This window comes from Oncorhynchus nerka, linkage group LG4 (genome assembly GCF_034236695.1).
Source record: "Oncorhynchus nerka isolate Pitt River linkage group LG4, Oner_Uvic_2.0, whole genome shotgun sequence".
Taxonomy (NCBI): domain Eukaryota; kingdom Metazoa; phylum Chordata; class Actinopteri; order Salmoniformes; family Salmonidae; genus Oncorhynchus; species Oncorhynchus nerka.
Genome location: NC_088399.1, coordinates 56,528,136 through 56,554,033, shown reverse-complemented (window position 1 = coordinate 56,554,033; position 25,898 = coordinate 56,528,136). Strand labels below are relative to the sequence as shown.

Genomic DNA, 25,898 nt, shown 5'->3' with positions numbered 1-25,898 from the left:
ATTCCGATTAATTGGTCGACCTCTAGTTGGTACCTCCACTAAGGGTGCTTTGTCCCAAGGTGCAGGAGACCGGCTCCAGGTGAATCCGGCTCAATTTAACCACCGATGCTCATCTGGTTTTGTGTCTTTGTTCTTGCCTTTAGGGAGAAGATTGGATCTACCACAATCCTCTGTGGAAATCTAACTGACACAAGAACCAGACTGCTCTAATGGACACTAAGAGAGCCTCTCTCCCCCTAAATGAGGGGCCAGGCCAGGATAAGGATGGAACTGCCACTCGCTCTCCATTGGGACCAGAGATACTGACTCTTAATGACATGGACAAAGGTCCCACTCATGGGAATCAAGTGGTTTCCACTTGAACTACGAGGGTGGGAGAGACCGATGTAGCTTTTTATAGTATTCGAGGTAGAGAATTTCAATTTCTTACTTTGCCAGGGCCTTTTGCAAATGCACGGTATGACATGATTTGCCACTGGTATTTCTTTCCAGTTGTGTTGACACACACATGATCCTTTTCGGTTCAAACGCCTTTATTTGTCACGCAGCATCAGAATGCAGTGGTAGGAGGAAGACGGCATACAAGTGTTGGTGGCAAATATGCTTGGAGGTATGTTTTTGTTACATTAGTTCCCGACAAATGCTGTTGACTAGGAGCAGTCTCTTATCACTTTCAGTTGCTATTCTATCCATCCTTACCCCATCCAGACCTTTGACCATTCCTGAAATGACTCTTTGCCTCTGTTCTTCCATGCACTACAGATTTCCCATCACCCTTTTACTTTACACAGTCAACACTCCATTGGATCCCATCTTCCCCAGAGGGGTTTCCTCCTTCCAGGGACGTGTCCTTAGCATTGATATCACATAATTAAGCTGGATCTGTACCCAGCTCACGACTCATGCTAATATCTCAGTGAGCCACAACCCCATTCTCAGAGGGGCACCGTCTCTCCACATGTCAATCAGGATATGAGGTACTGTGGTGGTGGTAAAGGGGATGTTTTGGGTTATACATAGCCATTATAGTATTTGGGTAAACGTAAATATATCGGATTGCCTTTATTTAGCCAAACATCTAATGGAAAATCATTTGCGCCACCTTTTTGTTCTTAGAAAAGTGATCCATGGTTAGACTGAGGGGCTTGCTGCGTTACATTGTAGTACCTATACTAATGGCAGGATCATCTTGCAGTGAAGAAAATTAGCTGTCACAAAGCTGTCCAGTTTCTTGTAGCACTCATGTGTGTTCTTGAATTAGTGACCTTGACATCTGGCAATATGCAGATGCATGCATTTGATTACCGAGTCTCCAGCACTCAGTAATCAAGACGTGCAGATACACATTGTGGGTTATTTGGAAAGATTTGTCCACAAAGATGGCATTTTATTCACCATATGTGTCAAATTGAGATATTCTGACTGTATTTGGGTTTTGTAGAGCACTGTGATGTACCCAAGAGCTTGAACCAAACTCCTCATTCACTTGGATTAAAAAAACATATGCAACACCCCATTTGTTATTACATAGGTTGAAGGTAGGAATGGGGGCATAATTGTTTTGTTCTAATAAATGTGCCCTGGCAATCACTGTGCCTGTCTGTTGTCGTTGTGGAAAATGTAGAACAGCTGGAATTAAGGCCAGTGCTGCCATCTTGTGGTACATTTTTGTAATTCTCTGAAACCTCAGTTTATATACCAAAGTCTAACTTTTATAGGAAAAAGGTATCATGGAATCTGTTTTTTTTAGAATGTAATTATATTGTTTTGCACCTAAAAAGCAGCCTTGTATTCCCCAGTCCCACATGTCCATTCCTGGAATTGACTGAAGCAACTTAGTAAAAAACACCCTGCCTGCAAACCTAGAAGATATTCCAAAGACACTTCTTCAGGCAAACACCTTACACTGATAAATTGATAGTACACACAAATCACTTCTTACAAACTTGAACCTTTTATTTAGTCTACATTTAAACATGACTGAACAACAATGTAAAAAAATCTAACTTGGAAGTTGAGGGGGACCAGGGGTCGTGAAATAAAATCAATGTAGTGGTGAGGAAGAGGAAGAGGCGCTGCACTGCTGAAAGTTGGAGAACCAAGAGGAGAAAGTCCACCATCCAACAAAAAACAAACCTGTACACTTTCTATATCACATTAAGGCTTAGTCCCCAAAGATTGACAAAAAGAAACACGAGTTCCTCAAGTGTGTGTTTGAGCAAGGTCGATATGCCATTTTGTGAGGGGACAGAACAAAGCAATTTTATATAACTTGTGTGTAAAGAAAAAAGTATTCCTATGATCTGTAGACCGCATGCACACACATGTTCAACACAGATTTATAATTCACAACAGGCCCAGTACAATGCCAGGGGGTGCACCCCTCTGTCCACTCACTGGCAGCCATCTTGAGATTCAACACCTTAGTTTTCCTGCTCTTAACTACGCATCTACTCAGCAGCATTAACATGTGTGTCTGTGGACCGGCAAAAATGACATGTGGTGATGAAGAGACCAGCAATGAGGCACTAGGCTCACAGACCGGACTAGAACGCGCCCCCCTGCAGGTTGGAGGCCTAATTAATAATCACTACATTTCACATAGAATTGCTTCTTTTTTTTTTTAAACCTAGCAGCAGAATATACAATCTAAGCAATTTCAGGGGGAAAGTTAAATTCACATTCTTTTCAAACAAAATCTCAAGTCCCTCCTAATGACAATTATTGCATTCACGCTGCCATTAAAAACATCACGACAAAGTAAAGAGAAATCTGCGTATTTAAATCACCACAATAATCCAATATATTATAACCCTTTGACATTTTCTTTACATAATATATTTACATATTAGGCCTTTTATTTTCGAAAGAATTGTCTCAGTAACAACAAATTAGAGCCAAACAAAAAATGATTTAAAAAAAAAGTTACAGATCAGCTGTGCCTATAGACAATGGAATTGTTCCTTACCGCATACTATTCGTTGTCTGTACAAGCGTCAGGAACATGTCCTCAGTTCCAATGGTTCCTCACTCTCAACGGCAACACATTGACATGTGCCAAGGAGCAAGATCAAGGGCTCTTTGGTGCAATTGCTCCCAGCCTCAGTTTCCTTTCTCTTTATTTTGTCCCCCTCTAGAAATAAGTTTAATGTACCACAACATTTACGCTCACCCCGGTTTCAGCAGCTCTGTGCCTTGCCACACATTCAAGTACAAATAAGAAAGAACGAGCAAGACAAAAAGTCCTCTGGCTAAAACGGACAAAAGTTCTGGGGCTAGCCAGATATGACACTTCACCCTCCCCAACACACAGGATGCTGCGCTCAGAGGACTAGCCCTCGAGGCTAAGGGCTAACATTCCAGACAATGGCCGTTGTTCTTCTTCATTGGTAGAGTTCTTTGCTAGTTGCATTTTTTTGTATGTTTTCTATGTTGTCAGTCTTCATTATTTCTTGTTTAGTTTCTTGCCTTTCTTCAGGACCAGCTTATTCCTGATGTGTCCTCGCTTCCTCTTAGAAGTCTATAATGAAACAAACTTGGTTTACAAACCACTTTTCAATCGGCAATTCTTTCCTATACATCTACAAATCAGAATGTGAGCGCACACACACATTTAACTGTAGGAAATAAAAGTGAGTTGGCTCACATTTTATGAACATTTCCTTTTGGTGGCTAAAATTTGAGAAGAAATAATCATATGTAAACTCACTACACCAGTATCATATAATGTCTAACATTCATTAGCACATTGAATGCTGAGAGACATGGAAGCCTTGTACCTTTTTGGAGGTGTACTTCTGCCTGGGCACGATGCTGCGGAGCTTGTGCTCCAGCGGCTCCCTGTTCTCCAGCTTCTTCACCTTGTAGATCCGCACCAGCCAGTGCTCCGAGGTGAACGCCTCCTCAAGGTGCTTGAACTTGATGTCTTTGTTGCCGATCTCGGCGTTGCGGGTGCGGTCGAACCCAGGCGGTGTCCGGAAGTCCAGCTGAGAGATAAGGACAGCAGTAGGTGGGGTTGAAGTTGTTGGCGAGGGCGGCTAGTGACTGAGCTGAGCTAAAGTGAGTATGGTGGTTGACAGTTCACACAAGTGTTGCATTTTTCATCTTAATTTCAGTTTTAGGCTCTTTCCCTGCTCTTTTAAATCTGTACATCACTTCACCTATCCCCCCCCCTCTACAGCTTACCCGTCTCTCCCACCTCCTGGTCGCTTTTGTCCTCGTCCCTTCCACAAAACCAATCTCTGTTCCCTTGCCTTTATCGTTCTCTTAACCTGTCTGTCCATCTCCTTTATGAGTTAAGACAGCAAGGAGACAGCTTTGCCTGGCTGCATGTCTGTGGACCCTACTGAAACAGCCCACTGATCCTTCACTGAGCAGCTGGCCAGGCAACACGCAGCGCACTATAAGTACCTGGCAGCTCTTCGCTCTCATATCTCGCCTGTACCTGCCAGAGCATTTCTGAGCACTTCCCCTCCCACCTTCATCCTTCCCTCAGGCTTGTCAGCACGTCCATAGGCCGCTCTGTTGCCCGTCACTCAGTGCTTACTGTAGTCTGCTGTTGCTTCAAGTACTTCACCACCGCTCACCTGCATCTCGCCGAAGCGGTAGTAGGACATCTTGTACATGAGGCAGTTGAGCAGGACGGGCGAGCCGGCCTTGTCCACGCGGAACTCTCCCTGAGGGGTGAAGTAGTCACTCTCCTGAAGGGCACATGGGCATGAGGGAAGAAAGAGAGACGAGGGTTTGGACCAAATTTCTTCAAGGACACATCAAATAGGAGAAACTGAAATAACTCTGCCAACTCGCCACCTACGATATGATGTAGTCTTACAGCCACCAATTGTTTGGTTCATGGCTTTGATATTCAAAATAACATGCACATTTTCTTTTTACAAATCTGCACTGGATATGTCAGTGAAGAAAATAAACAGCTAGGAACAGCAATGTCCTTGGGTTTGCCTCGACTGATAGATTACTGGATGGCTGTGTTGACCCAGGTTCATCAGCAGAACAACAAGTATTAAATAGAAGAATGAATGAAGGTCCTTCTGAATTGGGAGGCGTCGATGAACCCAACTAGGTCTCAAGAAACCAGGCACTCACCCGAATGTCCTTGGGATGCTCTCCCTCCGCTATCCTGACCATCCACAGGAACTTGTTGATGTCGTCGCCTGAGTAACCAATCACGCCCCCGAAGATGATCAGCACGTAGTCCACGTCCAGACTCCTCATGATCTCGTACGCTGCACTCTCATTGGACGACATGGCTTTCCCCACCTACAGAGGGAAGACGAGGGAGTTTGAGCAGAGGAGAGTGAAATAGCAGAGGAAAGAAGAGGCAGATAAAGATGAGACGTGGTGGGAAAAGGAGAGGGCGGTATAAAGACTCCAAAAATAGGCAATACTCGCTTCTCAAAGTTGTGCTGGCCCTGTGAAAATCAATCAAGTCATAAGAGCAAGAAGAATCCCACACACATTATTGCAGCTCCTACAAGTGAATTCATTGATGCAAGTTAAAGTCAAGAAACGTGTCTACTTCACTTTGGAGCATGAGGTCTGAGTTGAGTTGAAATCCCCAATCCCCCCTTTTGATGGTGTGTGACTCACCAGTGCTATATGACTGTTATTCCATGTGTTGTTGTCCACTAGGGTGGTTCGATTAGCCATGCCTGCTATCTGGTAGCCATAATCCCACCAAGACATAACCCTCGCGTGCTCGTCTGTGTTCTGCCTCAGCCAATAGTAGGCCTCCCTGAAGTCATCCAGGATGTTCCTCGTCCTATGGGGAGTGACGGAGTTGAGGAGTTACGGGAATGACAGCCAGGCAACCACATGTTTGGTAACTTATTATTATGGGATCCTGTGAGACAGGGATGTCGAGTCACGGCAATGACGAACCAATATTGTAACCACACAAATATATGTGCGAGGAGTTGGAGTCGAATAGTTTGACGTTCTAGTTTACCATAGTTCTAAATGTCGAACTGGAAAATAAGCAGCGCACGTCATCCTCGCATTGAAAGGTCAGTACATGGAAAACTATTGAATAGCAATATTAAGACTCATTGGACACGAGATACAATAATACTACAATAACCAGGTTAACACTGAGCTCATCAACATCACAACTTTCTGATGAAATATGAACAAGCCCTTTTATGAGAGTGTGTGTAATTGTATGTGCGCGTGTGAACACACACTATATATAAAATAGTGTGTGGATTTGGCTATTTCAGCCACAGACGTTGCTGATAGGCGATTGCACACAGCCATGCAATCGACATACATTGGCAGTATAACTGCCTTACTGATGAGCTCAGTGTCTTTCAACGTGGCATCGTCATAGGATGCCACCTTTCCAAACAAATCAGTTCGTCAAATTTCTGCCCTGCCAGAGCTGACACTAGCAAGTGTCCACATACTTTTGATCATGTAGTGAATATGACGATAGATACAGTCGTATGAAAAAGTTTGGGCACCCCTGACAATTTCCATGATTACCATCTATAAATAATTGGGTATTTTGATCTATCAAATAACTGATGGAAACAGTAATATTTCAGTAGTGAAATGAGGTTTATTGGATTAACAGAAAATGTGCAATATGCATCAAAACAAAATTAGACCGGTGCATAAATTTGGGCACCCCAATAGAAAAATCACATCAATAATTAGTAGAGCCTCCTTTTGCTAAAATAACAGCCTCTAGCTGCTTCCCACAGCCTCTGAGTGTCTGGATTCTGGATGAAGGTATTTTGGACCATTCCTCCTTACAAAACATCTCCAGTTCAGTTAGGTTTGACGGTTACCAAGCATGGACAGCCCGCTTCAAATGATCCCACAGATTCTCAATGATATTAAGGTCTGGGGACTGGGATGGCCATTCCAGAACATTGTACTTGTTCCTCTGCATAAGTGCCCGGGTAGATTTTGAGCAGTGTTTTGGGTCGTTGTCTTGTTGACATATCCAGCCTCAACTTTGTGACCGATTCTTCAACATTATTCCCAAGAATCTGCTGATATTGAGTGGAATCTATGCGACCCTCAACTTTAACAAGATTCCCAGTACCGGCACTGGCCACACAGCATGATGGAACCCCCACCAAATTGCAAGTGTTTTTCTTGGAACGATGTGTTCTTTTGCCGCCATGCATAACATCCCTTATTATGACCAAATAACTCAATCTTTGTTTCCACAGCACCTTATTCCAAAATGAAGCTGGCTTGTCCAGATGTGCATTTGCATACTCAAGCGACTGTTTGTGGCATGTGTGCAGAAAAGGCTTCTTCCGCATCATTCTCCCATACAGCTTCTCCTTGTGCAAAGTGCGCTGAATTGTTGAACGATGCACAGTGACACCATCCGCAGCAAGATGATGTTGTAGGTCTTTGGAGGTGGTCTGTGGGCTGTTTTTGACCGCTCTCACCATCCTTCGCCTCTCCGATATTTTACTTGGCCTGCCACTTCTGGCCTTAACAAGAACTGTGCCTGTGGTCTTCCATTTCCTCACTATGTTCCTCACAGTGGACACTGACAGCTTAAATCTCTGTGATAGCTTTTTGTAGCCTTCCTCTAAACCATAATGTTGAACAATCTTTGTTTTGAGGCCCCCATGTTGCCACTCTTCAGAAGAGAGTCAAAGAGAACAACAACTTGCAACTGGCCACCTTAAATACCTTTTCTCATGATTGGATGCACTTGTCTATGAAGTTCAAGGCTTAATGAGCTCACCAAACCAATTGTGTGTTCCAATCAATCAAGTAGTTACAGGTATTCAAATCAACAGAATGACAAGGGTGCCCACATTTTCGCAGAGCCTATTTTTCACTTCTGATTTAATTTCATACAACTTAATATTGCTACACACAAGATCTTTGTCTGGCCAATACCCCAGTACTCAGCTTTTATTAGAAAATGAATGGCATGCCACTGATAATTTTCTGTGACGACAGAGTAAATTATTGCAGCCTCAGAGGGGTGCCCAAACTTTTTCATACGACTGTACGGTGTAGCTCAAATCGGTAGAGCATGGTGCTTGCGACGCCAAAGGTCATGGGTTCAATTCCCGCTGGGGCCATCCATATGTAAAAATGTATGCACGCACGACGGACTACAAGATGCTTTGGCTAACAGTGTCTTCTAAATATTATTATTTGTCCTTACCCATCGTTGTTGTAGGAGGCCAGCACCACACTAGGACTGGAGTAGGCGTTGCTGGTGACCCATGTGCAGTGGACTGCGAACATCATGAGCAGCATCAACATCAGCATGGTCACTATACTCTTGATGTTGGGGCCCAGCCCCTCCTCTGCCTTCTCCTGCTCAGACACATGCTTACGCACCTTTCCTGCCTGCAGAGGGAGACCAACACACATCAAACTGGCCCACTAAACAGACGGTATCAGAGATACAGAGTCAAATTATTTTGTAACTCCTTACAGGAATATGTCTATGGGTTGAATACAGCTAACCGCCAAAATAAAGGAAACGCCAACATAAAGTGTAATAATAAGGCGTTGGGCCACCCACGAGCCAGAACTCATTCAATGCTCCTTGGCATATATTCTACAAGTGTCTGGAACTCTGGAGGGATGCGACACCATTCTCACATAAACAATTCCATTATTTGGTGTTTTATTGGTGGTGGGAAACTGTCCCAGGCGCCGCTCCAGAAACTGGTTTAAGTGTTCAATTGGGTTGAGATGTGGTGACAGACGGCCATGGCATATGGTGGTTACATCCTTTTCATCAAACCATTCAGTCACCACTAATGTCCTGTGGATGAGGGCACAGCCATGGTAGCCAAAATAAATGCCTGCCAAGCATTTTTATACATAACCTAAGCATGATGGGATGTTAATTAACTCAGGAACCCCATCCGTGTGGTAGCAACTGCTTTTAATGTACTTTGCATCCCTCTTTATTTTTGGCAGTTACCTGTAGGTGTCAACTGGAACTAGCGGATAAGGGTTCACATTGTGAGAGCAGAGTACACTAAAGAGGTGTAAAAGGGGAATACAAAACCCCACTAAAAAGGTAGGCTTATGAGGTGAGGGCAGTTGGAGAATCTCAATTGGTTTTGGAATTTAAATGAAAATGGAAAATTCTGTTTTGAATCCAGTGTTTAGTATATCAGCTCATAAACCATGTGCCATCGAATCGGTACATCGAAAATCACTTTCCATCTATATGGCACAGATGTCCATTTTTTGGTCCTTAAATTAAACTGGTATTGTTTATTTTTCCTAATTTTCTTTACTAATTTTGGACAGGTCCTTACTTGTCCCACCTTCCATTTTTGCGGTAATGCTGCAATTAGTTGGTTAACCTTTTTGGCATAGGGGGCAGCATTTTCACTTTTGGATGAATAGCGTGCCCAGAGTGAACTGCCTCCTACTCTGTCCCCGATGCTAATATATGCATATTATTATTAGTATTGGATAGAAAACACTGAAGTTTCTAAAACTGTTTGAATGATGTCGGAGTATAACAGAACACATATGGCAGGCGAAAACCTGAGGAAAAATCCAACCAGGAAGTGGGACATCTGAGGTTTGTAGTTTTTCAACGCAGCCCCATTGAAGATACAGGGTGATATTAGTTATCTTCCACTTCCCAAGGCTTCCACTAGATGTCAACAGTATAAATATTGTTGGTCTGGCAGAGTGCCACAGCCTCGGTCTGGCGCGCTCACGTGAAAGGTAGCTACGTTCCACTTAATTTGTACAGACAAAGGAATTGTCCAGTTGGAACATTAATGAAGTTTTATGTTAAAAACATCCTAAAGATTGATTCCATACTTAGTTTGGCATGTTTCTACGGGCTGTAACGGAACTTTTTGTCTGACGTTCAGCGCGACCTGAAGCTATACTTTCAGATATACATTTAATTTCCAGGTAAACCATATTGTTAGCTAGCTAGCTAACGTTAGGTGTATTTGTATCTCAGAAATCCATTTGCATTGCTAGTTATAGCCTAATGTTAGCTCACTAGCTAACATTGAACCTAGTTGGTCTAAACAAGACTTCACTAATGGAAGTAACCGTTTACATCTTCTGTATCCTGTGCATGTGACAAATTGGGTGTGGTTAAGGCTTAAGAGGGTGTGAATGATGCTGAATGTGTGTAGACAAAGAGCTCTCCAGTAGGTGTTCAAAAACATGCACAGGCCATTTCCTCAAAAGTGGCGTTACAAGTGTATCAACTTCAAAGCAGATTGAATCCAGGTGGTAGGTCACATATTTAGCCATGGAGCATGTTCTGATTGGCCAGTGAGGGGTCAAGCATAGACACACCTACAACTTATTTAATCATAAAAACCCAGCCCTTTCGTGCCACTGCCAGCGACCATCACTCTTGGTTGTGAAAATAGCAAAATTATTTCTGACACCTCTGAACATATAGCGGTACCGCCAGAAATTATGTTCACCATTGTGTTAGCTTTGTTAAATTATAGCCCTACTGGTCATAAGATAGACAGTGAGAACCTGATCCTTGATCTGCACTCCTACTCTGAGCTGCTTTATGAGCCCTGGACCACGACTCCTGCCGACCTTGTCATAGAGGTTCCCTGAGCTCCTTTTGTCATCCTCGTCGCTGCTGTCCTCTATGGGAGGGTTCTCCCTCTTCATGTCATCCCCCAGGTAGTGCTCGAACACGCTGGAAAAGGCTATGGCCGACAGCATGCAAACCACCGGCGTCAAGGTCAGCATCAGGCGCACCATCACCCCAGCAAAGTAGACCGCACTGATGGCATAGAGAGCCACTGGGGGGCAGCAGAGAGGCAGGAAAGGTTAAAGGCAGGATCATTTATGTCAAAAGTGCATGGTGCACAACTCAGATCCTCAAGGGCGTTTTTTTCATCTGAGACAAACTGATTTAGAGCTGGGTGAACAGATGTGCAGTTTCGGGGCTATCAATGGCATTAATTGATCAATTAAGGAGAAGGGAAAAACCGAAACCAGCTCCTGCACTGGAGCTGTGTGACACTGGTCAGCATTTCCTCCAATACACCATCTAAGAACAGGTTTGTACAGTATTTCAAAAACATGATGCCCTTGCTATAATGCATATTCTTCTCAAATGACCAGATTCCCCTCGAAATATTCACATTTATTCAAATGATGTGTATGTTGAGTGTCAGTGTGTGTTAATGAGCCCCGGCTTACCAAAGACGCGCTCGTCGTTGACATTCTTGATGCAGAACCAGAGTCCTGCCGGAAAGGTACAGACCAGGATGTGGAGGTCGAAGAAGAACGACACCCAGGTGGTGGGCTGGTGCTCCGACACCGACGCGATGATGGGGATATGGATCTTAGCGTAGCTGGAGAGGGTGAGAGGGGGCAGGAAAAGAGTGATGAGGATAGAAGAGAAACATCTGGTACTTCAGGGAAGAGATTTAAAGCGCTGCTTAATGCAGACACGCGACAGTTAATCAGACACGCTGCAGTTTATATACAGAATGTAGTCGAAGCGTGAAGAAAAAATACTATTCTATTTGAGAAGAAAATACTATTCTCGCATTTGCTTTGAAACTACGGATGGCGTAAGCCCTTTCGCAGACACATTCAATTAAACAAGTGTTTCATCGATAGGAAAGTGAATGAAGGTTAGCAATGCTTACCCGGTGTCCCACAGGGAGTAGAACCGTCCACTCCACGGTGCGATGTAGCCTAAATGAACAAACAATGAATAGACAGGACTGGAAACTTGAACATGCTTTCATTAGTGGTTATTATGAGGACTTTTTGGCATATGGTTGACACTGGTGTGTATGGGTAGTGTACAGATATAATCCAGGCTGTTTCACACCGGGCCGTGATTGGGAGTCCCATAAGGCGTGGCACAATTGGCCCAGCGTCGTCAGGGATGGACGGAGTAGGCAGACATTAAATAAAGGTTCAATAATAAAAATGAAAGTAAATAGGAACCCTTTGGTTCAGGGCTTTTCAATTCTGGTCCCCAAGAGCCGAAATGCTTCAGGTTTTCACTGTCGCCCATTCTAACAAGGGACTGATTCCAACCTGAGACACGAGATGAGTGCAATTAACTACGAGGTAGACACAAAAAACACTGACCCGTTTTAGCCCAACAACTAAATTGCCCTACTTTAGTGGGTCAGGTTTCTGTTCAGTAGTAGGGCATATGTGGGTCGGGACTCGAGAGGAATGTTGAGCAGTGGCGGTTAAGAATATGCATAACTAACATTCTTCTTTAGTCTTTTTGGTAAGCACCTCCAGTGTAGATTTGGCCTTGTGTTTTAGGTTATTGTCCTGCTGAAAGGTGAATTCATCTCCCAGTGAAGTGGAAAGCAGACTAAACCTGGTTTTCGCCTGTGCGTAGCTCCATTCCATTGATTTATTTTCCTTAAGAACGCCCCGGTCCTTAACGATTACAAGCATACCCATAACATGATGCAGTCGCCGCTATATGTTTGAAAATATGAAGAGTGGTTCTCAGTAATGTGTTGTAATTTGCCCCAAACATAACATTTGTATTCAGAACAAAAAGTGAATTGCTTTGCCACATTTCTTTCCGTATTACTTCATTGCCTTGCTGCAAACAGAATGCATGTATTCTGGCCATGCTTCCCTCTTTTAACTTTGTCAATTAGCTTAGTATTGTGGAGAAATAACTACAACATTGTTGATGCATCCTCAGTTCTCTCCTATCACAGCCATTAAACTAACTGTTTTAAAGTCACCAGTGGCCTCATGGTGAAATCCCTGAGCAATTTGCTTCCTCTCTTGCAACTGAGTTAGGAAGGACGCCTGTATCTTAGTGGCTGGGGGTATTGATACACCACCCAAAGTGTCATTAATAACTTCCTTGCTCAAAGGGAAATTCAATGTCTGCTTCTTTTAAATCTATTTTTATCTACCAATAGATGCTCTTCTTTGTGAGACATTGGAAAACCTCTTAGGTCTTTGTTTGAAAATTAGCTGCTCGACTGAGGGACCACTCAAAAATCATGTTAAACACTATTATTGCACAGAGTGAGTACATGCTTATTATGCGACTTCTTAAGCAATTTGTACTCCTGAACTTATTTCAGCTTGCCATAACAAAAGGGGTTGAATACTTATTACTCATGTGTAAAAAATAAATATCTAAAAACATAATTCCACTTTGACATTATGGGGTATTGTGTGTAGGCCTGTGACAAAAACTCTAAATTTGAGAAATGTTTAATGCAGGCTGTAACAACAAAATGTGGAAGAAGTCAAGGGGTGTGGATACTTTCTCAAGGCGCTGTATGTGTAATGGTAAGGTATAGTGACTCACCAGTGTAGGTGAGATAGATGACGGTGAGGAACACCACCCCAGCAGCTAGCGACACCCCCAGGAAGAACAGGGTCTGGAACTCCTGCTTGGTGAGCCTGTTCTTCATGTACTGCAGCAAAGCATATGCCTGGAGCAGTGCAAACACACCTGTGGCAGGACACACACGCAAATCACAGAAGGTTGGCGTATGCACGTTATAACAGTAACCTTAATCTCTCATGCAAGCAGGTTTATATAGAAACATTTTGAATCAGAAGGACTATCATGTGATGATAGATGTGCTACAAACTGATGCTGTAATAATACATGACAACATACTTCCACCTGGCTACCCCTACCCCGGCTAAGAGCTCTGCACCCCTGCAGCAACTAGCCCAAGCCCCCCATTTCTCCTTCACCCAAATCCAGATAGCTGATGTTCTGAAAGAGCTGCATAATCTGGACCCCTACAAATCAGCCGGGCTAGACAATCTGGACCTTCTCTAAAATTATCTGCCGAAATTGTTGCAACCACTATTACTAGCCTGTTCAACTTCTCTTTCGTATCGTCTGAGATCCCCAAAGATTGGAAAGCTGCCGCGGTCATCCATCCACTTCTCCAAAGGGGGAGACACCCTAGACCCAAACTGTTACAGACCTATATCCATCCTGGCCTGCGTTTCTAAAATCTTCGAAAGCCAAGCTAATAAATAGATCACCGACCATTTCGAATACCATCGTACCTTCTCCGGAATGTGTTTTCCGAGCTGGTCATGGGTGCTCCTCAGCCACGCTCAGGGTCCTAAACGATACCATAACAGTCTTCATCGACCTGGCCAAGGCTTTCGACTGTCAATCACCACATTCTTATAGGCAGACTAAATAGCCTGGTTCTCCAACTACTTCTCAGATAGAGTTCAGTGTGTCAAATCGGAGGGCCTGTTTTCCAGACCTCTGGCAGTCTATGGGGGTGCATCAGGGTTCAATTCTCGGGCCGACTCTTTTCTCTGTATTTATCAATGATGTCGGTCTTGCTGCTGGTGATTCTCTGATCCACCTCTACGCAGACAACACCATTCTGTATACTTCTGGTCCTTCTCTGGACACTTAACTTTTTGGTGACGGGGCAGTATTTTCACATCCAGATGAAATGCATGCCCAAATTCAACTGCCTGCTACTCATCCCCAGAAGTTAAGATATGCATATTATTACTAGATTTATATAGAAAACACTCTGAAGTTTCTAAAACGGTTTGAATCATGTCTGTGAGTATAACAGAACTTATGTAGCAGACGAAACCCCGAGGACAAGCAATTCAGATTTTTTCTTTTTGGGGTCACTGTTTTCATTGGGAATACAGATTTCTAAGGGACCTTCTTGCAGTTCCTACCGCTTCCACTGGATGTCACCAGTCTTTAGAAATTGGTTGAGGTTTTTCCTTTGTGTAATGAAGGTAGTGTAAGTTTGTTTTCTTCCTGTATTAACCACAGATCATCAGTCTTCAATTTTATCGATTATTTACTTTAAAAAAATACCTAAAGTTATGTTTGAAATGTTTACGGGTAACTTTTGAGATATTTCATAGTCACGTTGCGTAAGTTGGAACCTGTGTTTTTCTGGATCAAACGCGCCAAATAAATTGACATTTTGGATATATATCGACGGAATTAATCGAACAAAAGGACCATTTGTGATGTTTATGGGACATATTGGAGAGCCAACAGAAGAAGCTCGTCAAAGGTGAGGCATGATTTATTTTTATTTCAGCGTTTTGTGTCGTGCCTGCAGGGTTGAAATATGTTCTCTCTTTGTTCACTATGGCGCTATCCTCAGATAATAGCAGTGTTTGCTTTCGCCGAAAAGCCTTTTTTGAAATCTGACATGTCGGCTGGATTCACAACACGTGTAGCTTTAATTTGGTATCTTACATGTGTGATTTCATGAAAGTTCGATTTTTATAGTAATTTATTTGAATTTGCCGCTCTAGCTAGCTAGCGTCCCACATATCCCAGAGAGGTTAACCTCTTGAGTGTATGGGGCCGTATTTTGATGTTTGGATGAAAAACATATCCAAATTAAAATGCCTATTTCTCAGGTCCAGAATCCAGAATATGCATATTTTATTTTTTTATTTCACCTTTATTTAACCAGGTAGGCTAGTTGAGAACAAGTTCTCATTTGCAACTGCGACCTGGCCAAGATAAAGCATAGCAGTGTGAACAGACAGAGTTACACATGGAGTAAACGATTAACAAGTCAATATAATTGTCAGATTAGGATAGAAAACACTAAAGTTTCCAAAACTGTCAAAACATTGTCTGTGAGTATAACAGAACCGATATTGCAGGCAAAGACCTGAGGAAAATCCAACCAGGAAGTGGCCTCGATTTTGAAAGCGCCATGTTCCATAGCTTGCCTTCGCTCCATTTAAAGGGATATCAACCAGATTCCCTTTCCTATGGCTTCCCCATGGTGTGAACAGTCTTCAGACATAGTTTCAGGCTTTTATTTAAAAAAATGAGCGAGAAAGATCACATTGCGTCATTGTTTGGCTGGGAGCCAGCAGCGTTGTGTAAGCGCAACAGCTTGGAGCAGCCATTTTCTCTCTCTCTCTCCTATTGAAGAAGCTACATTCCCGGTTGATATATTATCGATTATATATTGTAAAAACAACCTGAGGATTGATTATAAAAAAACGTTTGAAATGTTTCTACGAACATTACGGATACTATTTGGAATTTGGTCAACTTCCGGGTTGGAGCGAGCGGTCGCATCCGCACTTCGGTCCGCAGGTAGTATAACTTTTCATTACATTTCATTATAGTACAACGGTTTGATTTGTCTAATCTTAGCAATTTCTTCTTAGCTAGCTACATAGCTGTCATTGTATCAAAGATAATAGCGTAATTATCGTATTTCGTCGTCCTAACGTAGTCTACACTGCTATCTGCCCAGCAGCTAGCTAGCTAGCCAGCTAGCAAACGTCCACAGTCTACCGAATAGCAGCAACTGAACGACTTGATTAGTGTAGTGTTAGCTAGCTACATAGTTGTCTTTGCTGTCTTTGTATCCAAGATAATTGTGTAGTTTAGAGTGTGTAGTCTTAGAGTGATTATCTTAATTTACCGAGGTTAGCTAGCCAGCTATTTGTCGTCCTTAACGTAGGAGACACTGCTAGCTAGCCAACAGCTAGCCAACGTCCACCTGAATAGAACTTCCGCACTCAACAACCCGGTCGCATTCCGCTTCGCTCCACAGGTAGTATCACATTTTCATTTTCATTTCATTACAGTACAACGGTTTGATTTGTTTGATCGTAGCTAGCTACATAGCTAGCTACATAGCCGTCTTTGTATCAAAGATAATTGTGTAGTCTAGAGCGATTTTCTAGGTTAGCTAGCCAGCTATTGTCGTTCTTTTAACGCAACGTAACGTAATCAACACTGCTAGCTAGCCAGCTAGCCCCGAATAGCAGCACTGTAGAAACTATTACACTCAACGGAACGACTTGATTAGTGTAGTGTCAACAACGCAGCCACTGCCAGCTAGCCTACAAAGTCAACAACGCAGCCACTGCCAGCTAGCCTACTTCAGCAGTACTGTATCATTTTAATCATTTTAGTCAATAAGATTCTTGCTACGTAAGCTTAACTTTCTGAACATTCGAGACGTGTAGTCCACTTGTCATTCCAATCTCCTTTGCATTAGCGTAGCCTCTTCTGTAGCCTGTCAACTATGTGTCCGTCTATCCCTGTTCTCTCCTCTCTGCACAGACCATACAAACGCTCCACACCGCGTGGCCGCGGCCACCCTAATCTGGTGGTCCCAGCGCGCACGACCCACGTGGAGTTCCAGGTCTCCGGTAGCCTCTGGAACTGCCGATCTGCGGCCAACAAGGCAGAGTTCATCTCAGCCTATGCCTCCCTCCAGTCCCTCGACTTCTTGGCACTAACGGAAACATGGATCACCACAGATAACACTGCTACTCCTACTGCTCTCTCTTCGTCCGCCCACGTGTTCTCGCACACCCCGAGAGCTTCTGGTCAGCGGCGTGGTGGCACCGGGATCCTCATCTCTCCCAAATGGTCATTCTCTCTTTCTCCCCTTACCCATCTGTCTATCGCCTCCTTTGAATTCCATGCTGTCACAGTTACCAGCCCTTTCAAGCTTAACATCCTTATCATTTATCGCCCTCCAGGTTCCCTCGGAGAGTTCATCAATGAGCTTGATGCCTTGATAAGCTCCTTTCCTGAGGACGGCTCACCTCTCACAGTTCTGGGCGACTTTAACCTCCCCACGTCTACCTTTGACTCATTCCTCTCTGCCTCCTTCTTTCCACTCCTCTCCTCTTTTGACCTCACCCTCTCACCTTCCCCCCTACTCACAAGGCAGGCAATACGATCGACCTCATCTTTACTAGATGCTGTTCTTCCACTAACCTCATTGCAACTCCCCTCCAAGTCTCCGACCACTACCTTGTATCCTTTTCCCTCTCGCTCTCATCCAACACTTCCCACACTGCCCCTACTCGGATGGTATCGCGCCGTCCCAACCTTCGCTCTCTCTCCCCCGCTACTCTCTCCTCTTCCATCCTATCATCTCTTCCCTCTGCTCAAACCTTCTCCAACCTATCTCCTGATTCTGCCTCCTCAACCCTCCTCTCCTCCCTTTCTGCATCCTTTGACTCTCTATGTCCCCTATCCTCCAGGCCGGCTCGGTCCTCCCCTCCCGCTCCGTGGCCTCGACGACTCATTGCGAGCTCACAGAACAGGGCTCCGGGCAGCCGAGCGGAAATGGAGGAAAACTCGCCTCCCTGCGGACCTGACATCCTTTCACTCCCCTCCTCTCTACATTTTCCTCTTCTCTCTCTGCTGCTAAAGCCACTTTCTACCACTCTAAATTCCAAGCATCTGCCTCTAACCCTAGGAAGCTCTTTGCAACCTTCTCCTCCCTCCTGAATCCTCCTCCCCCTCCCTCCTCCCTCTCTGCAGATGACTTCGTCAACCATTTTGAAAAGAAGGTCGACGACATCCGATCCTCGTTTGCTAAGTCAAACGACACCGCTGGTTCTGCTCACACTGCCCTACCCTGTGCTCTGACCTCTTTCTCCCCTCTCTCTCCAGATGAAATCTTGCGTCTTGTGACGGCCGGCCGCCCAACAACCTGCCCGCTTGACCCTATCCCCTCCTCTCTTCTCCAGACCATTTCCGGAGACCTTCTCCCTTACCTCACCTCGCTCATCAACTCATCCCTGACCGCTGGCTACGTCCCTTCCGTCTTCAAGAGAGCGAGAGTTGCACCCCTTCTGAAAAAACCTACACTCGATCCCTCCGATGTCAACAACTACAGACCAGTATCCCTTCTTTCTTTTCTCTCCAAAACTCTTGAACGTGCCGTCCTTGGCCAGCTCTCCCGCTATCTCTCTCAGAATGACCTTCTTGATCCAAATCAGTCAGGTTTCAAGACTAGTCATTCAACTGAGACTGCTCTTCTCTGTATCACGGAGGCGCTCCGCACTGCTAAAGCTAACTCTCTCTCCTCTGCTCTCATCCTTCTAGACCTATCGGCTGCCTTCGATACTGTGAACCATCAGATCCTCCTCTCCACCCTCTCCGAGTTGGGCATCTCCGGCGCAGCCCACGCTTGGATTGAGTCCTACCTGACAGGTCGCTCCTACCAGGTGGCGTGGCGAGAATCTGTCTCCTCACCACGTGCTCTCACCACTGGTGTCCCCCAGGGCTCTGTTCTAGGCCCTCTCCTATTCTCGCTATACACCAAGTCACTTGGCTCTGTCATAACCTCACATGGTCTCTCCTATCATTGCTATGCAGACGACACACAATTAATCTTCTCCTTTCCCCCTTCTGATGACCAGGTGGCGAATCGCATCTCTGCATGTCTGGCAGACATATCAGTGTGGATGACGGATCACCACCTCAAGCTGAACCTCGGCAAGACGGAGCTGCTCTTCCTCCCGGGAAGGACTGCCCGTTCCATGATCTCGCCATCACGGTTGACAACTCCATTGTGTCCTCCTCCCAGAGCGCGAAGAACCTTGGCGTGATCCTGGACAACACCCTGTCGTTCTCAACTAACATCAAGGCGGTGGCCCGTTCCTGTAGGTTCATGCTCTACAACATCCGCAGAGTACGACCCTGCCTCACACAGGAAGCGGCGCAGGTCCTAATCCAGGCACTTGTCATCTCCCGTCTGGATTACTGCAACTCGCTGTTGGCTGGGCTCCCTGCCTGTGCCATTAAACCCCTACAACTCATCCAGAACGCCGCAGCCCGTCTGGTGTTCAACCTTCCCAAGTTCTCTCACGTCACCCCGCTCCTCCGCTCTCTCCACTGGCTTCCAGTTGAAGCTCGCATCCGCTACAAGACCATGGTGCTTGCCTACGGAGCTGTGAGGGGAACGGCACCTCAGTACCTCCAGGCTCTGATCAGGCCCTACACCCAAACAAGGGCACTGCGTTCATCCACCTCTGGCCTGCTCGCCTCCCTACCACTGAGGAAGTACAGTTCCCGCTCAGCCCAGTCAAAACTGTTCGCTGCTCTGGCCCCCCAATGGTGGAACAAACTCCCTCACGACGCCAGGACAGCGGAGTCAATCACCACCTTCCGGAGACACCTGAAACCCCACCTCTTTAAGGAATACCTAGGATAGGATAAAGTAATCCTTCTCACCCCCCTTAAAAGATTTAGATGCACTATTGTAAAGTGGCTGTTCCACTGGATGTCATAAGGTGAATGCACCAATTTGTAAGTTGCTCTGGATAAGAGCGTCTGCTAAATGACGTAAATGTAAATGTCTGCGATGTCGTGACCGCTCAAGCCAGTGGATTTCTGAACATAACACGCTAACCAAATGGAGGTATTTTGGATATAAAAATAATCTTTATAGAACAAAAGGAACATTTATTGTGTAACTGGCAGTCTCCTGAGTGCAAACATCCAAAGATCAAAGGTAAGCGATAAAATGTATTGCTTTTCTGACCAATCTACTTGGCTGCTAGCTGTTTGTAATATTTTGCCTACTGAGAGAGATGTCTTTAAAATAAAAACGCTAAACGCTTGGTATGCTTTCGCCAAAAAGCTTAATTGAAATCTAACACGCCAGATGGATTAACAACAAACTAAGCTGTGTTTTGCTATATTGCACTTGTGATTTCATGGCGCTCTACAATTCAGCGGTGGTTGACGAAAATGATCCCGCTAACGGGATGGGTGCATCAAGAAGTTAACAAACCTCCAAACGAGCTTCAATGCCATACAACACTCCTTCCGTGGCCTCCAACTGATCTTAAAATGCTAGTAAAACTAAATGCATGCTTTTCAACTGATCGCTGCCCGCACCCGCCAGCCCAACCAGCATCAATACTCGGGACGGTTCTGACTTAGAATATATGTGGACAACTACAAATACCTAGGTGTCTGGTTAGACTGTAAACTCTCCGTCCAGACTCACATTAAACATCTCCAATCCAAAATTAAATCTAGAATCGGCTTCCTATTTCGCATCCTTCACTCATGCTGCCAAACATACCCTCGTAAAACTGACTATCCTACAGATCCTGGACTTCGGCGATGTCATTTACAAAATAGCCTCCAACACTCTACTCACCAAATTGGATGTAGTCTATCACAGTGCCATCTGTTGTCACCTACCCACCACTGCGACCTGTATGCTCTCATTGGCTGGCCCTCTCTTCATATTCGTCGCCAAACCCACTGGCTCCAGGTCATCTATAAGTCTTTGCTAGGTAAAGCACTGCCTTAACTCATTGGTCACCACAGCAAAACCCACCCATAGCATGTGCTCCAGCAGGTATATTTCAATGGTCATCCCCAAAGCCAACTCCTCCTTTGGCCGCCTTTCCTTCCAGTTCTCTGCTGCCAATGACTGGAACGAATTGCAAAAATCTCTTAAGCTGGAGACTTACATTTCCCTCACTAACTATCAGCTGTCAGTGCACCTATACACAGCCCATCTGTAAATAGCCCACCCAACTACCTCAACCCCATATTGTTATTGACTTTTGCACCCCAGTATCTCTACTTGCACATCATCATCTGCACATCTATCACTCCAGTGTTAATGCTAAATTGTAATTATTTCGCCACTATGGCCAATTTATTGCCATACCTCCCTGATCTTACTACATTGGCACACACTATATATAGATTTTTCTATTGTGTTTGTTTATCCCATGTGTAACTCGGTAGCACCGCTTTATTATTATTATTATTTATTTTTAAGTATTTAAATAACAGGAACAGTTCAGGCTAAATGGGATCTGGGTTTTTTTCTCTGGTGTCCCTCTCTTGTGGAACTACTGATTGAACAGAGCCCCGTTTCACTTACTTCCGTCCTCTTAGCAAAACAGAGGAGCACTTCCAAGTTCCAACCCCCCGGGAGCATTCCAAGGTCATAACTCCTCCAGAACCCAGAGAGCGGGTGACACTAACAACGCCCATCACTCTGCTGCTGTAGACACGCCGCCAGATGTTACGAGCAGCTGTTGCCCGACACCAAACAAGCCCATCCTTTGAGAGAGCCTTGGTGCCTTCCTCAAAGCCCATGATGCTGACATGCTGTGCTGCCCTGTTCACCCTCGTAACAAACACCACATCAGAAATCAGACTGAAGCTACATTAGACTAAGAGGAAGCTGAAATGGATGCTGTAGAGCCATGTAGTCCTGTTTACTAGGGATGTTGGCAAATGGACAATTTCTTAATGTTCAAAACAGAGGGAAAGAAACGTCTCTCCAATAAAACGATAAGAAAAATTCCACATTAATTCACAATGCAGCTGTGCTGCTGACAGTAATGGCTTGGGTCTCACAATGAGTCCCTTTCAGATGGTTAAGCACCTGAACTACAAATACTGTACCTATATTACACCTCGCAAAGTTTGCATTTCATCACCTTCTCATCTAACTTGCAAAGTATTGCCATACAGGACTTTTTTCTTCCAATTTTCCAACTTAGCGACGACGTAGTGGAGTCGACTCCAAAATAATTGATTCCTCAAACCCCTTGCACGTAGCTTCTTGGGGTCAAGATTCAATTCTGCTAGACAGATTAGTTGCTGTACTGCCGAGAACAAAAACAAACGTGCATCTTTCATAGCGAGAGGGGAGGGGTACAGTTTAGGCAGGTCGGACACCAGGCAGACCGAGTCAGAACCGTGCACTAGGCCTATCTATCGGTAATCCAAAGCTGTATCTCGTAATTGGAATGCTGTATCTTGCAATATATTGGCTTGCAATGTCTCGCAATTTCAGTAAAGCAGGGCCTATCAATGAATAGGCTAGGATATTCTACACGCAACAGACCGAAGACACACTCGCATCATTTGGGCGGCAGGGTAGCCTAGTGGTTAGAGCGTTGGGCTAGAAACCGGAAGGTTGCAAGTTCAAATCCCTGAGCTGACACCTTCTGTCGTTCTGCCCCTGAACAGGCAGTTAACCCACTGTTCCTAGGCAGTCATTGAAAATAAGAATTTGTTCTTAACTGACTTGCCTAGTTAAATAAAGGTTAAAAAAAAAAAAATTAGAGGAGAGAAAAACCAGGCAAGGGAGAGAGGGGAGGGGGCAGGCAGAATGAACCGTAATCTCTCTTGCCATGTCTGGTCTTTCCTGCCATTCAAACTCACAAAATTAACATTGTATGCCTCTTTCTCAGGTTTTAATGTAAATTACACAACTTTACCCAGGCCTTTATAGCCCATTGTCTAGTTAGATGATTTGCCGTGTTATAGCCTGTTTTCATTTTAACGTTTAAAATGCTCACACCCCTAGCTGTTACTACCCTCCAGAATAAAGGAATGCCACCTAAATGTTGTCTGGGAGTAGCTGGGACCGTTGGCGAGACCGGAACAGTTAAGTTGCATCAACAAAATAGTAAAGGCGCTGCCCATTCAAGAGAACACAACTGCTTGGTCATGGCCCAAGGTGTCGGTTGAAAAATAGATCTCAACGAGACATACCTGGTCATATGAAAAAGCGGTGTGCGTCTAATGGCGAGTCCTTTTGTGTGCTCAGGAGACAAACAAACAAGTGGCGAGGCGTACCTGCTGCCGCCGTGTGCTCGCTGGTTCTGATTGGCTGGAAGCCCACAAAGGGGATCTGCATGGATAGCACCAGGCCCACAATGTAGAAAGTGCTGTAAGCTGAGGGAGAAAGAGAGAAACAGACAAAGAAAAGGGATCGAGAGAGAGATGAGATCAAACAAAAAGGTCAAACACAGATACTGTTCTATCCAAAACCCACTATCACTTCAGTTAGAGGCATTTCTTGTGAATTGATTTTCGCAATGCAACACCTGCGTTGGCGTAAATACAATTAACGTCTTATCTGGAGTCATTTACATAGACGTGGGAAAAGAAAAGTGTAGCGGGGGCCCTAACATGTGCCGGCAGTAGAACTCCCACCTCTGTATCTGGGGGGGAGCTGAATCTAAGTAGTTCGCCCTAATTAAGATTTGATACTTTCCTGAACACTGGAGCTTTTTGAAGTGGCTGTGACTAGCCCTGAGCACTCCCGACTATGATTCATTATCGCCTGTTGACTGATGGAGCTAAGTAATGAACTGTGTGAAATAAAACTGCATTTTTGGTAAAGAGGGACTATCATTGTGGCAAGCTCCGATGCCAAAAAGGCATCTAGTTTTTAGAAGAGCTTTCTCTATTGTAGATGAAGGAGGAAGGTTAAAACTAGATCAAAACGAGATGGTTATGAAGCACTTTAAGGAGCAAGACCTTGCACAAGATGGTTGCTTGAATAACTATGCAAAGCCCTCTTCTATTAAAAAGGGTGCTTGAGGTTGACAGTCTCTGCGTTCGAAGCCATAAATGTCTCACAACAATGCAAAGATAGTCTGCATTAACAAATGGTTATTGTCGAAGGGTGGAATCCTTTGTTGGGAAAAATGCAGAGAGATTGAGTACAGCGGGGTCGAGGCCCTCTTTAAATAGGGTCGTCATTTATTTTCAAATCACCCAAGAATGGGGTACTGTTTACTGTGAGTAATACGGACAATCAAGAGTAACTGATGCAAGACCATTTATCTTGACCCAGCTAGCCTGCTGTTCCTTCAGCTCAGCTAAATATGTACTGCTTACGATGCTGCAGCATTTCTGCAATGTGCTGTCTCGCAGTCAAATTCAGAATAACTAACCCCCCCATGCGGTCGCATTCAAAAGAGCAAACCGGTGTTAGTGGTTAGAGGAAAACAGGTGCGTGCAGTCACATCTCTTTAGCAGATAGAGAAGGTTTGCAGTCACATTCAGGGGTTGCACGTTTTGTCACAATATTGTTTTGAACTTGATTTTTTTTACTGATGGCCAACTGAACATTCTACTCAATGCATCGTCAATGAAGATTTCATCAAAAGTGTATAGTGGCTTGGAAATACAATGCCATTCAAAAGAAGAAAAATACTTTGTAGGAAAACCTTTTGTCATCATTTTGATGTCGCTAGATTGACTTTAGATGCAGTATAACATTAGCTAGGGGAAGGACACCAGATATTTGCTAGCTAACGTTAGCATTGCTAGGTATTTATGACAAACTTTGCTAGCGAATGACAACATTGCCATCTGTCTAAAGTAAATTTGACGACATGATAATGCTGGCAAAGTTGTTTCCTACAAAACATTTTGACCACTTTAGCAATGCCATCGTATATCCAGGCACTATAGTGTAATTTAGACTAAACAGTAGTTAGCCTCCGTCCAGAATGACTGGCCTAATCACGAAGAGGGCGGCTTGAGAACGTTCATAACCATGGCATGACGCGACCGAGTGACGGAGGTGGAACCTATGAAGAGGGGGTTGTGGTCACTCACCGATATAGACCCTCTTGCTGTAGCGCTGCATGAGCAGGAGCACAAACACATGCAGCGGGATCAGGTTGATGATGAAGACATATCCTCCCCATGCTGACACCTGCAACAGTAATACATGGACATTTGCAGTGGCACCATATAAAACCAATTCAAATCCTATTTAACGCTATGACTGAAGTAAAATGCTTCAACTTTAAAAGCGCCATGAAATTATGCAGCAACAATGTCAGAGAGACGCGGTGTGAAACAGAGGGGCTTATAGAACACTCTACAAAAACGTCAGCTGCAGTACTTCAAACGGCTCCATTGAAAATCACACTGTGTAGGGGGTACAGAGCACAGACGGCGAGGGATAGTAGAAAAATGTTTCATCCTCTGTTTAGGACCGCCTTTTGGGATAAATGCTCAAACTGACACAAACCTGCTTAGCCACACAATCACACACTGCATTCACAAGTCACTCATCTATGGTTAAAATAAGTTTTGCAATTACCCCTAATTACAAAAAACAAGAGTCACCCTAGAAGGAGATAAATCGCCTCAAGTTCCTTCTGGAGTGGTTAAATGTAATTACCTTTTCACAGCCATTTGTATCTTTAGCTTTAGATGGTATGAGCTAATTAGGTACAGCTGAACCGTATGAAAACAGAGACAACTCTTTTTTTGGACACAGCAGTTCTGAGAGAGATGAGGTTGCTAATTGAAAACAACACCAACCCAGAGGAAGTGCTGGGGGGGGGTGTTGTTGAGGAGAAAGTGAGGCCAGTGTCTCGCTCTG

The 25,898-nt window shown here is 44.5% G+C and overlaps 2 protein-coding genes across 4 annotated transcripts in view; one reads left to right on the top strand and one right to left on the bottom strand.

The window, feature by feature from the left end:
* Positions 1-1,590, top strand: part of LOC115128233 (oxysterol-binding protein-related protein 10-like) — a 150,899-nt gene extending 149,309 nt beyond the window's left edge. The window contains exon 13 of the mRNA XM_029657907.2: positions 144-1,590. Within this exon, the coding sequence (XP_029513767.2) occupies positions 144-188 (45 nt within the window). The 3' untranslated portion in view covers positions 189-1,590. The remainder of the gene's footprint in view (positions 1-143) is intronic.
* A 341-nt stretch (positions 1,591-1,931) lies between these two features.
* LOC115128231 (dolichyl-diphosphooligosaccharide--protein glycosyltransferase subunit STT3B) overlaps positions 1,932-25,898 on the bottom strand; it is a 90,115-nt gene continuing 66,148 nt past the window's right edge. For 2 of the 3 annotated variants that reach the window (XM_029657905.2, XM_065017669.1), the window contains 12 exons: positions 25,121-25,220; positions 23,345-23,443; positions 13,286-13,432; positions 11,625-11,673; positions 11,170-11,324; positions 10,555-10,766; positions 8,165-8,352; positions 5,608-5,779; positions 5,104-5,277; positions 4,587-4,700; positions 3,780-3,986; positions 1,932-3,520 (listed from right to left, as the gene is read on the bottom strand). In XM_029657905.2, coding sequence (XP_029513765.1) covers positions 3,446-3,520; positions 3,780-3,986; positions 4,587-4,700; positions 5,104-5,277; positions 5,608-5,779; positions 8,165-8,352; positions 10,555-10,766; positions 11,170-11,324; positions 11,625-11,673; positions 13,286-13,432; positions 23,345-23,443; positions 25,121-25,220 — 1,692 coding nt within the window. In that variant the 3' untranslated portion in view covers positions 1,932-3,445. Of the gene's footprint in view, positions 3,521-3,646; positions 3,673-3,779; positions 3,987-4,586; positions 4,701-5,103; positions 5,278-5,607; positions 5,780-8,164; positions 8,353-10,554; positions 10,767-11,169; positions 11,325-11,624; positions 11,674-13,285; positions 13,433-23,344; positions 23,444-25,120; positions 25,221-25,898 lie in introns of all 3 variants that reach the window. The other variant, XM_029657906.2, reaches the window with a different exon arrangement.